At 48.5% G+C, this 17,424-nt stretch overlaps 1 protein-coding gene across 1 annotated transcript in view; it reads right to left on the reverse strand.

The window, feature by feature from the left end:
• Positions 1 to 550: 550 nt before the first annotated feature.
• Positions 551 to 17,424, reverse strand: part of Clpb (ClpB family mitochondrial disaggregase) — a 139,363-nt gene continuing 122,489 nt past the window's right edge. Inside the window, exons 8-16 of the mRNA XM_046441863.2 lie at positions 13,268 to 13,345; positions 12,046 to 12,101; positions 7,618 to 7,662; positions 7,178 to 7,339; positions 2,770 to 2,926; positions 1,846 to 1,919; positions 1,564 to 1,683; positions 1,251 to 1,355; positions 551 to 860 (exon numbers count right to left, since the gene is read on the reverse strand). Coding sequence (XP_046297819.1) covers positions 612 to 860; positions 1,251 to 1,355; positions 1,564 to 1,683; positions 1,846 to 1,919; positions 2,770 to 2,926; positions 7,178 to 7,339; positions 7,618 to 7,662; positions 12,046 to 12,101; positions 13,268 to 13,345 — 1,046 coding nt within the window. The 3' untranslated portion in view covers positions 551 to 611. The remainder of the gene's footprint in view (positions 861 to 1,250; positions 1,356 to 1,563; positions 1,684 to 1,845; positions 1,920 to 2,769; positions 2,927 to 7,177; positions 7,340 to 7,617; positions 7,663 to 12,045; positions 12,102 to 13,267; positions 13,346 to 17,424) is intronic.

Consider the following 17,424-nt stretch of genomic DNA (forward strand, 5'->3'; position numbering starts at 1 on the left):
GGGTAAGTTTTATGGGTCTCTGCCTTAGAATTTCAAAGCATGGGAAAGAGGGAGCTATAGACTAAATTGCAACCATCTGTGCCTGGGCCTCTGCACTTTTTCTCACTCCCAGTGGAGACATTCTGGGGATTGAGCTGCACAAGTACCAGCAGAGGATGGCAGGCCACAGTGCAAAATGGCTCCCTAAGACAGAAACTGTTGGAAATCAGAAAACTCTGAATCAAGGGGCTCTGGTCCTTGTCTTCTTCCAGCCAGATCTGTTTTTTGCTGCCATACTTCTGAGCTTTTGGGAACACTGATACAGTTCCAGTGACTACAGGGAATGGGGATCATGCTGAAGGACAAAGAGGGACCTCCCTTGCATCTTGCCTTGAAGGGGTTAGAGAGGTATCTTCTCAAGACATTTTAGCAGATTTTGGGCCCACAGAGGGCAGGTAGGCAGGATTCCTACTTCAGGACTGGGACAAAGGATGGGTCTTCCAGGTCTGTAAAGGAGGTAAACAGCCCTTAGGCTTGGCAGAGAGAGGGAGAGGCATGAGGGGAGGCTAGGTCAGTTGCCATGCCACAGCAAGGGGTCTTTATTGGATGTTCAGGGCACGTACAGGTGGATGCTAGATTGTATAGCACACCTTCTCAGGGTGGAGTGGTGCCCGGATGTCCAGTTTGTGGGTCTTGCTGTCCTTATCGATGATCTCCAGTCGCAGCTTGGGTGGACGCTTCTCTGTCTGGGGTGAGGGCAGATCAGGACTCTTGAGGAGCTGCTTGTCTGAGTCCTCCACAGTGATGCGCAGAGTACAGCCCCCGGGCAGCAGGTCCTGCTCATAGGCTGCCGCCAGCTGGTTCACCACACGGCGCTCTACCTGCAGGTGGTGGCAGGTGAAGTGGTTGTCACTGTCTCAGACTGTGCCCAGTCTGTGGCCTGCAGCCGGTATCTACCATTTGCTTGGGCAAGTCAGAGACCTTCTCTGAGCCTCAATTTTCTCATCTGCAAAGTGGGGTATCAACATCTACCCTACAGGATTGTGCTAAAGGTACACTGCTGTCAGTTACTGAGGCTCCCAGTCCCCTGCTTCAGGCAGGGTTCATGCTTGGCCATCCTCCAGATAGGAGTTTCAGTATTTTTGGTTCTGAAGGGGCATCAGCTCTGGGTATCACCCACTCCAGCAGCAGGGGGCCCAGGCATTGGGTCTGGAGGGTACTGGGGACGAAGAGGTGGAGGTGCCTCCCTTCTCTCAGGCTCCTGTGCTCACCTCATGTTTGATGGAGCGGGCACCATAGTGCACGTTGTAGCCATCAACCAACACGTCTGCCACCTCACGGTCCCACAGCAGTGTGATGTTGTGCCTTTGTTTGGCCTGCAATGGATCAGAGAGGCCTGTCTGCGTGTGGCCCTTGCTTTCCATCTCTCACTACACTGGCCTGAGGCCCAGGACTGTGAAAGACAGTATGCCCCAGGGCTACTGGCCCCACACCAAGTGTTCCACCTTCAGGGGGAGGGATTGTTTCCTCCAGAGTTCCAGTGGACAGATGTCCCTTCCCCACCCATGGGCAGTCCCCTCTTACTCTCTTGGCCCAGAAGTTCAGTTCCTTGTTGACTAGCTGGATAAGCTCTGAGTGGCAGAAGGGAAGGAAGTACACGATCTCATTGATCCGTCCAAGAAACTCATCTCTCCGGAAGTGAGCCTGTAGGGCCAGGGTAGGGGCAGTATGAACTCAGTGGCCTGGGAAGGCAGGCACAGGAAAATTTCTGGACCCCACTGGGAAACATAGTGGCTTCCGTCTATTTGTTATGGTTAAGGCCCTGCTCCCCCAGCCCCAGGCTCCAGCTCCAAGAAACACTCTTACTTTCAGGATGGGGCGAATCACATTCTCCTTAAAGTTCTTTGAGATGGTGATCTTGTCACTCATCTGGACGTCTCCTGCAGACACAGAATCATAAACTGCTTACTTCCCACACTCAAGGAACTTTGGGGGCTATACCTATGAGATCTTGGTCACTAAGGCTCGCTGGCCCTTGGTATGGTCTCCTCACCTCCCGAGGTACTTTCTGAGGCCCTTCTAGCTCTTGAGTGTTATAAAGCTCCAGGGTTCTCAAGTGGGAGTTGCAGGTGATGGGGAAGGACAGAAATCAGGGTCAAGGCTTGAGTTCTGACTCTGAAGAAAGTGGCAACAGGACTTATCCTGAATGGAAAGGTGAGAGGCAGAGCCTCTTGCTTGCTGAGGGCTCTACGACCCTCTAATGCGGGGAGCTGTACTGGCTGAAAAGGCTGTGCCCACTTCTGTGTGGCTTCTGACTTACTGTTCCTAAGGGTCTTAACTGGTGAGTTTGAGACTCTGGCTCCCTTCTGTCCCTCACCCTGGCTGCCTCTGTCCAATCCTCTGCCTGGAGCCTTCCTATCACCCAGGAGATTTGGGGCTTTCTTTCTTCCTTTTTTCTTTTGGTACTGGAGACTGAACCCAGAAGTACTCTACCACTGAGCCATATCCCCAGCTCTTTTTATTTTTTGAGACAGGATCTCACTCAGCTGCTAAAGCTGGTCTCAAACTTGTGCTCCTCCTGCCTCAGCCTTCCAAGTAGCTAGGTTGTGTGTGCTACCACATCTGGCAAGATTTGGGGCTTTCCTGAGTGGGGCACTCTTTGTCTGTCCCCCTCTACTCTCTGACATGGTGCCTTGTGTCTGCTGCCTACTAGGACCTCAATCCTACCCTTGTCCCAGAAGTGCCGGTGCTCAGGTTACTTGCCCATACAGCTCAGGTTATACACCATACCAAGGTTTTCAGCGATGCGGTTCCGGCTCATCTCCAAAGCTTCCTGCCTCAGCTGCAATGCGTGCTGTGCGATCTCGTCACTGGCCACATTGGAGGTCATGATGAAGATGGCATCCTTGCAGTCAATGGTCTTCCCCTTCCCATCTGTCAGTCGGCCCTGGGAAGGAATGGGGATGGTATGGTGAGGGAGCTGCAAGCCCGGACAGGCTTTAGTGCCCTCAGTACTCTTGTTCTCCAGGACACTCCCCCAGAACCCTGTGTTGCTGCCTCCCACCCTGAAGGTCAGCTGCTCCCCACTCCGGGTTCTCTGGGCACTGGACTCACAGCCTGGTAACAGTGCTCACTGCCTCGGGCAGCATCTGCTCCTCTGAGAGCACCTCTAGGCAAGATAGCACCTGCTTATAGACATCTCAGGGTGCCCAACTAGCCTTGGCATCCAGAAGTCAGTCTGATTCCCCACCCATCTCATTATCAGAATCCCACTCTGGGCAGGCTCTGTTGGGTACTGGGGACTCACTGCGACTTTAGCAAGCTCCCTGTCTAGAGAAGCCGAGACCCATGAAATGAACAATCATAACAAGAAGGAAAGCCCAGGTCACTGCAGGAGTTCAGGGGTGGGAATCTTAAGAGGGTGACTGTGAGGACTAGATGTGGTCATGTTGGTGAAAGCACCTCAGTACACCATGCTGTGCATGTGGCCAGAGCAGATGATGTATAATAAATTAATTGCTATGTCTTTGGAGCCATCCTCCATCCCAACAGAGGGAAAGCAAATTAGGTTTCTACTTTAACCACCTTGGGACATTCCTTTGGAATTTTAGCACTTTCAAGAAGTGACAGAGAAGACGGCATCTGTACTGAGACAGATGCACCAAGAAAAGAGAGCAAATGGCAGAGAGAAGATGAAGAACTAGAAGAACTATCCAAGAACATGGTTCTGTAACCAATCAGGTCAAGGTGACAGAGCCCTGCCCATTCAGCAAAGCTCAAGGGCATCACTGTACAATAGCTCTGGACAGTGCTGACAGTGATGATCAGGAACTGGCTGAGGGAAAGCAATTGAGTGCCAAGGGTGAGCACCAACAGGGCACTTCTGTTGTCACAGGTGCTCTTCTTGGTGCTTTCAGTGCACTATTTTATCATCTATTAGAAATTTGCTCCTTCAGGGCAGAGGCTGGGAACACCTCTGTGTCCCAGGACATTGCTGGGCACAGGGTAGCTGTTCAACACCTGCCTGTTGAATCCCTAAATCCTCATAACCATCCTTGGAGGAAGGTGAGTTATGACCTCTGAAAAGAAACTGAAGCTCAGAGAGGTTAAGTAATTTTTTCTCACAGGTAGGTCTCAAAGCCAGAATACAGTACAGGGGAGTCTTGAACTGTGTGACTCCAGAGCTATGCCCTTCCCTTTGCACCAGGCTACAGAGTGCATTACAATAGTGCTGGATAAATGAAGCCTTGTGTCATTTTCTTTTCCTCAACACAATTTTTTCAAAATTAGACCAAATTCAGTTTGCATCCTTTGGTCCTCACTGAGAGCACTGGGATAGGTGCAAGGAGAGGACACCTGCCTGGGAGTACCTGGGAAACAAGCCTCAGGGAATAGATCACTGAGCTCCGACTGGTGGCTCCTGCCTGAGCCAGGGATGCTGGGCCCTGCCCCAGCTCCAGCCAGTCACCACCCTCATCATGCTTTCCCCTTCCTTGTCAGGGTGGGCCTGATGCATGGCCAGCCTGGCAAGTCTAAAGCCCATGCCTGGCAAGCCTAGCCCTCCTTAGAGACAAGAGGAGACACGGTGCATTAGCTGAGTGACGTATGAGTGCTGGGTGTGCTTTCCAGACTTGCTTTACTGGTCTAGGCCTCAAAGTTCCAAAGGGATCTATTTAGAAGAGGCATGGTGCTGCAGGTCCTGGAGCTAGTCACTCTGGTGGAAGGGGATGTCTTGAGATTTTGCCACTAGCTCTTCAATCTGACTCCTGCTCATGGGTTCTAATTGCTGCTGGGGTTAATTCCGGATTGGGGCAAATCTGGGTTAGGGTGTGATGTGCCTAAGCATGTGTATAAGGCACTGTGTGTTCCACACTTACCTCGCAGAGCTCATCCCTGAGGACTGAGTTCACACTCAGTCCTGGCCAGAGCAATAACCTAGCAGCAATTTCATTCTAAGAGATCAAAGCTGTGCTCATAACTGGGCCTGAGGATGGGTCCCAGGTGGGCAAGGGGAGCAGGTGCAGTGCACAACTGACCCAAAGGGTGACTTTCAGTGCTCATCTCTCTCCTGTTTCCTTGGCAATAACGATGTGTCCTAAAGCGGGAGCTGTCCTCATCCCACCAGCAACCAGAATGTGCATATTCTGGGTGAGGCTCAAATGGTCCCCGCAGGGTTATGGAGCTGCTTTTCTACTGTCTCATGAATCCTTAAAGGGAGGAGGAGGAGATGGGTTCCCTGGGGACTGGTATCTTCCTGGGAGTTCTGCCCTGGGCTATAGGTTCTGAGGTAACCTAGAAGTGACCCAGCATTAGTCCTGTGTGGTATTTTGATGACAGCAGTAAGATTCTTGCTTTTCTGGTCCCAGGTTTAGAAGAACTGAGCTAAGTGAGGACTGGGGACTTCCCTCACAATTCCAGGCTGGATTTACTATCTTTACAACTTGCTATTAGACCCTAGTATGATGCCTGCCCCAGCAGACTGAACTGCCCTCTGGCTGCCTGTCTGCCCCACTCATTCATAACACAAGGCAGGGTATTTTGTCTGTGTCCCCTGCCATGCTCACCTTCCTGAGTGGGGGTCTTCCCTCCTTTGTGTGCTTCCCTGCAGAATACCCCCCTTTGCCGTAGCTGCACGTCAATTACTTAAGCTATTCTAGAATGGGACCACCTGGGTTCCAATCCTTAATTCCCCCTTCCAGCTATGTAACTACAGATAAATTACTTACTCTAGCTTAAATTTAGTGCTCATGTCTATTAAATGGAGGCAGCAGTAGCTGCCTTCTTTCAGAGGGTGGTTTGGAGGGTTAGATGAGTTGCTACAGTGTATTTCTTACAAGGGTGCATGGCATGTAAAGGGCAAGGATGCGGAATATCACCACATCTCCTAGGCAGACTCCTCCAGAGGGTAAGGCTGGGTGTGGGCCACAGCTGTGACCTGAATCTCACCAAGAGGCTGGAACAGAGTGGGAGGCCTCACTGTCCCTCTATTCTCTGAGAACTGGTGGACTCTTTCACAGCAGGAGATCAGCTGAGTAGTTGGGAAGATGGAAGCAAATATGGGGCAGGGGAAGGATGCTGGGCCAGGTGGAGAAGGCAGTGGCAGCTGGGGACAGATTTAGTCCTCCTGGCTTGGTGTACCTTATGTATTGTTTGGGGAAGTTCTTCCCTACACCTATGTGACATGAGAAGCAAAACATTTCCTAGGGCACCTGGTGCTGGCTAATATTGCCCCTGTGTGGAGATGAAAGCTCAGCCCCAGTTCAGCCCTTGGCTCCTCATGTCCTCCTGGCAGGGCAAGGCCCCTTGGAGAAGGTGAAGGCCATTCTCTCCCAAGACCAAGACCGACCCTTCCCTTGGCTCACTGGTAAGAAGGTACAAAGGACTAGGGCTCTGGGGCCAGATATATCTGCAGTCCAAACTTGAATCCTCATACACTTGCTCTGTGTCCTTGTATACATCATTTATAACCTTTTGGAACCTCAGTTTCTTCCTCTGAATTAAAAAAAAATCAGATAATTTCTGCCTTGCCCTGGCTATTGTTATGATTAGCACTAATGTCTGCTAAGACGTAAGCAGAAATCTAGCACATAAAACATACTGCATAAAAGCATGTTCTTTTCCCATTCAGAGTTCACCCCACCTAGTGGGGTACTGCAGTTTTGTCAGGGGCCTGGAGCTCCCCTGAAGGATTCTAAAAGCCATAGTATTAACATCTCATCAGCAGTAACAATGTTGAGTGATTTAAAGCACTGGTGCAGACGAAATACTGTACACAGAGGCATAGAGCTGCTAGAGCCACGATGGTTCTCGGGAGTTTATTGATTCAGCCTCCTTGCTTGTCACATGAAGTCCCTGATGACTAGAGATGGGCAGTGAACTGCCAAAGCTGCAAAGTCAGTCAGGAGCAGAGGGGAAACAAAAGTTCAGTGCTCCCCCAATGGAACCTCTGTCCTACTGTCCCTCTAGAGGACAGGCTGGGCAGCCATGAAATTGTCAACTATGGGTCAGTGCTGGTCTTCCCTGAGTGGCCTGCTTTGAGTCCTGTCCAGAGAGCCTCATCTGCCAAGTGACTAAATATATCCAAGGAGGAGCATTGAATAAGGATCAGACAGCCTCTGGGTCCTGGATTCCTGCTGTTCACAGCCCCCGATACCTCCAGATGTCCCCACAACTCCATCCTGCCCAGGCTGACTTTCACCTCATCAAACAGCTGCAGCATGATGGTGAGCACATCTGGATGGGCCTTGTCCACCTCATCAAAGAGCACCACAGCATTGGGGCACTGCTTTAACTTCTTGGTCAACTGGCCGCCCTCCTCATGGCCAATATAACCTGGTGGGGACCCAATAAACTTGGCCACCTGGTAGAAGGAGGAACATATGTTAGGAAGGCCTTTCTGTGCCTTTTGTCTGCAATATGGGGCCAGCATGGAAAGTTGGCTTTATGAACGAGCAAATGCCTGTCTCAAAAGGTTGGTGGGCTATTTTTCCCCCCATTTGTACACCCCTCTCCCAATTCCCAGGGCTGCTGGAATTATGTCAGGCCCAAAGACCCAAATGACAAGTCACATAAAAACACCAGAACAGTCATGTCAACAGGACCCCCACATCATAGACTATCATTTCTGAAGAGACTCACCTCATGTCGCTCCTGGAACTCAGACATGTCCAACCTGATGAAGCCCTGGGTGGAAATAAGTCAAGAGGCGGGAAGGGTGTAGAGAGGTTAAGGTCATGTGGGGTAGGCACTGCTATCAGTGCACAGGACATGAGCCAGCAAGCATTTCCAGAGGGCCCCTGGTAGCCCTGCCTGCTGCGACACGCAGGCTTTGGGAGGGATGGAGGATGGTCACAGGAAAGCTGGGCGTGCTGCCCAGGGGGAGCAATGGCTGGAAGTCACGAAGTTGTCTCTGACATGTAATAGCTGGCTTTCACTGGTGCTTACCTGTGCCTGGCAATGTCCTAAGCAAGCTATGAAGGGCTTAGAATGTGTATGAGTCTGTGAGGTTAAGTGCTCTCATCATCCCCACTTTACAGATGAGAAACGAAATTACAGATTAGATTAACTTGCCCAAGGTCACACAAGCTTGGCCACCCAGCTCCATCTCTGTGCTCTAAACCATTATGCTCTACTGTCTCGTATCATCCCCGCTGCCAACCAGCTGGGCTCTTGAAGGATTTTGAGCTTTGTGCTCAGACATCAATGTCCTAGGCTACAGGGAGTATAGACTCTAGTGCTCACTTAACGTCAAGTAACCTGGCTTTCCACCCTAGTTCTTTCTAATGATTTTTTTTTTAGTTGTAGTTGGACACAATACCTTTATTTATTTATTTATTTTTATGTGGTGCTGAAGATCAAACCCAGGACCTCACATATGCGAGGTGAGCGCTTTACCGTTGAGCCACAACCCCAGCCCCTCTTTCTAATGATTTGTTAAGCAACTTTGAACAAGTCTTTGGGGTTAGTTTTCTTGGCTGGAATCACTTTAGTTTCCTAAGATCTTAGCTTGGTATTACCTACAAAGCAAGGCAAGAGCAATTAAAGCAGCATCCAACATACATCAATTGCTTATTATGTGTTAAGAATGGTGTCTAACATTTTACTTCAGCATCTCATTTAACCTTCATTATAATCCAATGGGATGGACACCATCATTGAACTAATTTTACAAATGAGAAAACTGATATATACATCATAGGGTAGAGCTGGGATTCAAACCCAGGTGGTTAGACTCAAATGCTTGCTCCTATGCCTTTCATCAGACTGCCAAGTAACTGCAATTGTTGGGCTCTGTCATCCTACCTCATGATGATATCATAGAACACCATTAGGGTCCTTCTCAAGGATTATGAACTCTAGTAATTAAAGTCAACAAAGCTGCTCTATGTGAAAGGAACACTAGAGGCTGAGAAAAAAGGCTCATAAATAGATCTGATTAAAAAAATTGTATATGGCTGGGGATGTGGCTCAGTAGTAGTGTGTCTGCCTGGCATGCACGAAGCCCTGGGTTTGATCCTTAACACCATAAATAAATAAATAAATAAATAGATAGATAGACACAACACTGCTTCCTGCTTTGTGTGGGTACCTGTGAGTACATAAGCTTAAAAAAAAAAAGTGTAAATGCAAAAACCATCTTGTTAGGTAGCAGGATCCAGAGGTATTAGTGTCCCTTCACAAATGAAGAAACTAAGGATCAGAGAGCCACAACTGGGATCTAAGCCACTAGCCTCCCAGGCCAGTGCCTATTTTATTTCATGAGTCATCTTGGTGAGACCCTGTTTACAAATAGGCTCTGAACTGGATTCTGTTTTTCCTTTTTTTTTTTTTTCCTGTGATACTGAGGATTGAACCCAGGGCTAGGCAAGTGTTCTACCACTGAGTTAACACCCTCCAGTCCTTTTTATTTTTTAATTTTGGGACAAGGTCTTGCTAAATTGCTCAGGCTGGCCTCTGGGATTACAGGTATGTGCCACCATGTCTGCCATGAATCTGAGACTTTGTGTATATTGCTCCACATGAAACCTCAGGTATACTAGTTAGAAGGTAGCTTATAGCCTAGGACTCGCTTGGATTTTGTGGGTAGGCTTCAAACATGCCTATCACATGGCCAGAAAATTTCTGTTGAACATATTCTGCAATGAGTTGGTCACAGGGCTTGGTTAGCTCTGTTTTTCCTAGGAAGAAAGAAGCGAGAGGAGTTGGGTTAGGACTAAATGACTGGAAATGCATGGAGTAGGAGTGTAATTCATCACCTATGAGTTAAAAATAAAATGGATGATTTTATTGGGCTTCTCATGCCTCTCATCTCCCTATGTGAAATGGCGACAAATTGATAAGCTTACAAACTAGCCTCCCAGAGCAGCTGAGAACAATGGTGTTGAGAGAAGAGTTAAAGACTAGATTCCCCTGACAAGTGACCTTAGACAAGTCTCTTGATGCTATAGGGTCTGCTTTCTTATCTGAAAAGCAGGTCTAAGTTGGTGTCTGTGCTAGGTCCCTCACAGGATCAAATAAGACAGTGGTAGCCGAGTACTATGTGAGAAGGGAGTGAGGCACACATACAAGTCAAGGGAGCAGCCAGCGCTGAGCTAGCTATGATTTGTATCATCTCCCTTGATGATCACAACTGCTTCAGACACAGGACTGGACAGCCTGACCCTGAAGCAAGAGAGCTGAAACATCATGGAGGGCACGAGACTGAGATCTGGAACTTGAGCCAAAGAATGGCTGGCTCTAGAGGTTTGCCTACCATGTCCTGCTGCCTCCTGCGGTGAGTATGGGCGGATGATGATGTTATTTCTCTTTCTGGATGAGACATGTACAGAAGGACACCATCAGCCCACCTGTAGGACACCCTGCACTGGGACTGATCTGTCTCCCATTTTGATGTGCCAACTAAAAAATTATGTGCATCATCAATTTTTAAAAAAGTCCCTTCTCCTTTCTACACCAGCAAGTCAGCAGATACTTTCCTTCTACTTCCACTGTGTATGAAGACATATTAAGACAGCTTGGATAAGGAGATTATAATTTGTAATTAAATATTAACCTTTCTGACAGTATTAAAATTAAACCACTCAGAATTCTTCATCCCTAATCAGGTGGTTCCTGCCCGTAACTGCATCTTCCCTAATAGTCTTGCTAGTTTATGGCCCTTTCCAGAGTGCTAATTGTTTCAATCGCTGCCAACCTGATAAATTGTCTTAAAAATGCTATTTCGGTTGAGCATATTAGCATGCCATGTGCTGCTTCTTGCCTGCCTGCATGTCAAGTGGGTCTGCTCTGGGTTTCGCTGAGGCAGAGCATAGCTGCTCGGCCAGTGAAAAGCCTTCTGCCAGTTCTTAGGAAGAAGGGGGCTCAGGAGGACATAGCCAGAGCGACCTTGTTTCTGTGGCTGCCAGGTTCTCTGGAGGGTGGCAAGAATTCAGGAGGTTACAAGTGGAATAGGAATCCAGGACTCTGCTTCTGGGAGCCACTTGGCTGGCAAGATCTAGGCAAGTCCTCATCATCTTGGTGGGGAGTGCATGGGGTGAGGCATGTCTTAGGCAACCTCCAGTGTGGGAGATCGACCTCCCTCAGCCTCATGCTAGGAAGGCTGGTAGGAAGTTTACCTTTCATTAGCTGTTTTGCATTCTCTCTAAGGATTGCTTTCTCCAGAGTGTTTCCTGTCAGCATGGACAAGAGTCAAACTGAGTAGGCTTTGGAAAGCTGAGTACAAACACACAGGGGATGAAGATGGCCCTTTCCTGTGGAAAATCTATGGCTCTGAGCCTTGTGAAGGAACATTAGAAGCAGCCAACACATAAGGCATTAAGAAACCAGGTTTCAGGGACTGGGGTTGTGGCTCAGCGGTAGAGCGCTTGCCTAGCACATGTGAGGCTCTGGGTTGGATCCTCAGCACCACATAAAAATAATAAATAAATAAAATAAAATAAAAAAAAAAAGAGAGAGAAACCAGGTTTCAAAGGTCATGCAGGATGAAAAGAAGCAACAGGAATCATCTCATTCCCATTTTCTCGGACAGCTGCCAAGACTTCCTGTGGCACAGCCTTGACTGTGTGGACACCTCCCCAGCCAGAGTGCCTGGGGAGAGAGTGCCTTAATAAACACTGCATTACGGGCATTCAGCACAACACCTGGCATGATGTGGGAACTTGACGATGTTGGATGGATGAATCAGACCTGGTTTTCCCAAGAGTCAGGTAGACCGAGGATTATTATTCTTATTTCAAAGATGAAGAAACTGAGACACAAAGAGGTTAGATAACTTCCCCAAATTCCTGGAACAACCGGTGGCCAGAGCTGAGGCTTGTTTCTTGCGGGGGGTGGGGGTAGGTACATCTTTTTGATTCTACTACTAGATTCAGAGAGCCTCAGATTTTTAAAAAAATATTTTTTAGTTATACATGGGTACAATATCTTTCTTTTGTTTGTTTATTTTTATGTGGTGCTGAGGATCAAACCCAGTGCCTCACATGTGCAAGGCAAGTGCTCTGCCACTGAGCCTCAGGTTTTTGATAGGTCTCTATGGTCTGTAGAAGATACCTCAGTCCCAGCCCTTACCTTTTTGGCATCTTTGTGCATATATTTGGCTGTCTGCTTGGCTAGCTCTGTTTTTCCTAGGAAGAAAGAAGCGAGAGGAGTTGGGTTAGGACCAAATGACTGGAAATGCATGGACTAGACAGCATGTCTTTTATAGATGAGAATACTGAGGCTCAGAGATTCTCCTCAGGTCACTTATGAAATTGCATTTTGACTTTTCTGCGGATGGTGTCGAGGCCATTTCTCTGTAGCTGCATCCTAAGAGTGGGAGGATGACTAGTCTAGAGCCAACTTGCCCTCTGAAGCCCGCACAAACTTCATCCCTCCTGGGAGTGCACTGGCTTTCTTGCTCTCTGCCCCACATTTCTCTTAACTCCTATGGTTCTGTCGTTCAGTCAGACCCCAGAATCACATGCTAAGAAGCCACTGGGAGGGGATGAAGAGTACGTCTTATTGGCTTCACCAACCTTCTTTGTGATAAAAGGAAGGTATGATAATACCAAATTGGTAGCTCTGAAGGGCCATTGGGAATGGCCACTGGAAATCATTGTGTGGTACAAAAGGTCCACACCATCATGGTTGAAGGGTGGTACCTTTTGGGTTCCTACATCTGAGGAGAGCAAGGTCTATAAAGGTGTCTGAGGTGAAGATGAGACAACTAAGTCATGAAAGCCCTGTCAAGGCAATGGTGGGAGGTGGGAGTGGAGGTCTGTGAGGGTGGAGAGTGAGGAGCTAAGAATGCCTCAGACAAGGCAGCTCAACTGGCTAGAAAAATACCTAACCCATGTTACTGCAACCAGTCCTGCTGTGACCTCAGCACTGTGCTGCTCACTGGGGCTTTCTTTAGCTCCCTAAAACTAGGCTGTCCTGAATGCAGCTGGGTGCTGAGCAGTGGAGGTGGTTCAACTGTTCCCAGAGGGAAGCCTATGGGGATGCAAGTACCTGGGCCAGGGCTAACAGGCCTGAGGCCTGGTCCTCTAGGTGAATTAGTCCTTATACCACAGCTTCCAGGGGGGGGTCATGATTCTAGCTGTTCACAACATGGCAGATGATTAAAAACTCAGAGTCCTCTTTTTGGTGGCTCTATAATTTGGAGGCAATTGCTTCTGGAGCTGGGATTTGAACTCAAGATGGGTGTCATGACCCCTGGCCCACAGCAGCTGGGGCTGTCGAGCGTGGGCCAAGCCCCTCCCCACCACCCCGCCCGTTCCCCTTCCCCAATGTCTGATTTGTTCCTGATTACCTATTCCAGATGATCCCAAGAAGAGGAAGACCAGAGGGTGTTCTTCATCGTACCAGCCATTCTCCTTCCTCCGGATCGCTATGGCCAAACACATAAGACGGGGGACGGGGAGGGAGGCAGATAAATCAATGACACAAAAGGCAGGATAATTATCACTAAGTATACAATATGTTTTACTGCTCTGCGCCCACTCAAAGTCCTCACTACCATTAGTGCTGCCTAATCTGATTAGCTGGCAAGGCCCCTAGAGACACCTAATCAGGTTAGCATGGATTTGGAAAGCTGCCCAGAGCAGATTTCGGATAAAGTTTTCCAGGATGAGCACTCAGCGTTGCCAGGGAAACTGAAAGGCGGGTGGATGGTGAATGGAGGTGAAGGGGGTGGGGGATTGGTGAAAGAGAATTTGAGAGGAACTTTAGCTTTCGCTGGCTACCCCTCTTCTTACCTATGCAAACATGAGAGGCAGAAGACCACGGCAGGTTTTAGCCATTTGGGGTGTGAGCTCTGGGCTCTTTCCCATTTGGGGAAACCAAGGTTTGGTATGCTGTCTGGATTAGGAAGTGGAAACAGCCATATGCATTTTCAGGAACTAATTGAGGGTAGTGTGGAGCTTAGAGTGCAGACGGAGTAAGCCACTTGGTCAGCATCCCTACTAACCATGGCATCCGGTGAGAAAGATCTGTACTAAGTTCCCTTGGGGTTTAACTCTGCTACAGCAAGCCCCGACCTCTTTTCTTCAGCAAGAAGAATGTAATCAAGGGCTATGGATTCAAGGTGAGGAAATGAAGTGCTCAACTACAAAATGGGAGAATCAGGCCCAGAAGCACTGCTCAAGGGTAAGCAGGGAGTGCTGCGAGGCAGAACCATAACAAGAATCACTTATTGAACATGCTGCGTGCTAAGCACAATTGGAAAATTCACCACCAATGTATTTACTCAAGACCCACACACCAATGCCCTGAAGGGTAAGTATTTTTTTAACTCCATTACACTGAGCAGGAAACTGAGGCAATAGATACATAGTACATAGAGGTACTTCTTTCTCTAAACCTGTCATCTTTTCAAAACAAAAATCACATAAGGTTTCTTTAAAAAGTGAATATCAACTTGGGTTGCATTAATGGAAACATGGCAGTCAGGAGCAGGAAGAGCCCTGTGTAATGTCAAGGTCTGTCTGCAGATGAAACATCATGTCTGGTCTGGTCTCCAGGGTGTTGAGGGGAGGGGAGGTGATTAGCAAAGGGATAAATGTTAGAGGGCAAAGCCTGGAAACTCAGTCAATCAAGAAAGAGTTGGCAGTCTTAGGGATTCTTCTGCCAGTCTTGAGGAGCCAAGCTCCTACCAGTTATACTGTGCGGCTTTCAAAGAAGCAACTGCAGATGTCAGGGAGGCCTCTTTGGAAGAAGTGGGACTATGGAGGCCTGGCAGGGTTTGGATAAGTGGCCAGTATGACAGAGGTGGAGAGATGGGAATGAACATGAGGAGCAGTGCGGGGAATCAGGTTATGAGGGTCTGGACTACCTGTCTTAGGAGTTTACCCCACGCTGTGGTCTTCCTCATTTTTTTTTCCCCCTGTGGTGCTGGGAATCAAATACAGAGCTTCATGCATGCCAGGCAAGTGCACTACCACTGAGCCACATTCCCAGCACTCACCTCTGTCTTTAATGTTGCCACCTAAAGCACACTCTCTCTTCACTCTGGTCTCAGTAGAAACAAGTGAAAACTGCAACTTCATAGATGTTGGACAAGTCAATTTTGCCTGCCCTGGAGATGCTCTCTGAGAACCCTGAAAGAACTTAGAACACTCAGTCCACCTCTCTTGAGGCTAGGATCCAGATCTTCTCTAAGTAGAACTCACAGACCTCGCAGGTACCTGAACACTAGGGATGAAGCAGGGAAGTTCAAGTCTGGTTGAAGGGGAGTCCCTGGTGTCCCGGCAGAAACAGGGAGCTGGGGGTGAGGGTATCTGGAGGTAGTAGAGGTATTAAAATGGCAAAACCTAGACTTTCATGAATACTATGTGTGAACATGTGTGCATATGTGTTGGGGCAGGAGTGAGAGGTTTCACCTGAAAGGAGGTGAAAATTTGGCTAAATTGAGAATCTAGGTTGGGAAGAGGCTGAGTATGAACTCGGTTCAGGCTTGATGGGGCATCAAGTGAGGCAGGCATGGCTCAAACAGGTGACCTGGGGGGGATGGGGTTCCCCAGTTTATCATACATGAGGTTCTGATCTTGGCTCCCCCCCACCCCCAGCCCATCCAGAGCTGCACACTGCTGAGCTGTGCAGTATAACACACACCATGGAGAATGTGGAATTGAATTATGCCTGGGGCCATCTTTTTCCCCTTCTTTTCTAATAATGCACCTGGGAGAGAGCTCTTTATAATGCCATACAGACTCCACTGCACAGCTGTCCCTGGTCAATTCTGCCAGACCCAGGGCATGAGTCTGGGGTGGGCTTGATCTGGGCCCCCCATGAAACAGGTGAAATGCCAACCATTAAACAATTACAACTCTGGATATTTCTAATAATATCTGAAGAGAAAAACGGCCAAGCAGATGGAGTCCGACAGAATGAAAAATGGAAGCAGCTAGGAAGGACTGGGGAAGGTGAGCTCCAGGGTGTACGGTGGGCAGGGTGGCTGGGGACCAAAGCTGGGGAGCCCAGAGGGTCCCATCAGGCCTGAGCAGAGGCTGGAATAGACCAAAGATCTGGATGGGCCCATGTGCCTGTGGCTGTTAAGTGCTGCTGGACTCATGATGGACCAGCAATGTGCAACTAACTCCGCCATCACTTTACAGTCTGTAAAGATCCTCTGTAGAAGTAATTTCATATCAGTCCCATTATGAGAATATAAGGCAAATAGGGCAGGAAACTGGATTCCTGTTTTATAGATGAGAAAATATGGACAAAGAAGTTAGGAAACCTGCTTGAGGTTACGCAGGTAAATAAGTGCAGACTCTAGGCTGCCCCTGGTTGACTCTCGAGCCTAAACTGGTGCTTCAGGAGCGCAGGGAAGGCGGGCAGCTATCCCTGGCTCTCTGCTGCTCTCCTCACATCCTTGTCTCACCTGGAAGAAGCTCCCTCTGTAATCTTCCTGTCTGCTTCACTCAGCCATTTGACACATGGCCTCAGGAGCCCCTGTCCTTGGCCTCACCACTGTTCTTAGACTTCAGATGGTATCAGGGCCTCCGCATGGGCAGCCCAGCCCCCTTCCCTGACCAGCCCCAACCAGGATCCTCTGCCTCCCATATGCTGGGCTGGTGCCAGCTTTGCTGGTGTCCTGTCCCTTTCCAGGTGCCTTCTCCTGGCCACATCTGTCACTACTGGATCATCTGAAAACTCACCTGCAACAACTCTTTACAATTCATTTCACAACAGCACATCTACCCCACTAATTCCTGGGTCTGCACTCTCTGGTACATGCTCATTTATAGACTGGTATGGTGGAGGGGGCAGGAGTTACAGGAATTAGCTCAAAGTCCTGTCTCTGTCATTTACTAGTTGAATGGCTGAATAAAACACTCATTCTTTTAAAGCCTCAGTTTCTTCATCTATAAAATGGAAACAGGTATGTCTCTGTGCCACCCCAATATGAAGATGAAATGAGTTAATGGTTATGAAAGCATTTTATAAGCTGTGAAGAATGAAGTAACAGTAAGAGTAAAAATAATGAAGTCATAGTTGTAGCAATGGCAGCAGTCACTAGCTTTGGTATTTTATACATCTCTTTCCTCCTTATGATAATTCTAAGTGGATTCCTGAGGGACCCCTGAGACTAGCCCAACACGGTTTTAATGTTTGCTGACTAAATGAAATGATTCTTGGTCTTTCTGGAATCATAAGAGGGAAAGAGGAGTTTCTTCAACTCTCATTTTACAGAGGGGAAGAATGCAGCCGGGACCTGTCTGCTAGTGCTCCAGCTGGTTTCTACTCCCCTTGGGTGAAGAAGGCTTTCGCTCCCATCTAAACCCTCTCTCGAGAGCCCTATGCACTGTTCAGCTCTTGCCAGGAGCAGGAAAACCCACAGAGAGGCCTTAAACAAGGTTTGTGCCTTTTAGAAAAACGCTGCTATGAAAACTGTGGGTTCCAAATGGGGTGGGTGGACCAAAACCAGTGTGGGAAAGCCATTTGTGCCTGAAGGGTGAGGGGAGA

The sequence above is a fragment of the Marmota monax genome, unplaced genomic scaffold, assembly GCF_021218885.2.
Source record: "Marmota monax isolate L192 unplaced genomic scaffold, Marmota_monax_Labrador192_F-V1.1 WCK01_AAM20220418_F8-fsc00068, whole genome shotgun sequence".
Classification (NCBI taxonomy): domain Eukaryota; kingdom Metazoa; phylum Chordata; class Mammalia; order Rodentia; family Sciuridae; genus Marmota; species Marmota monax.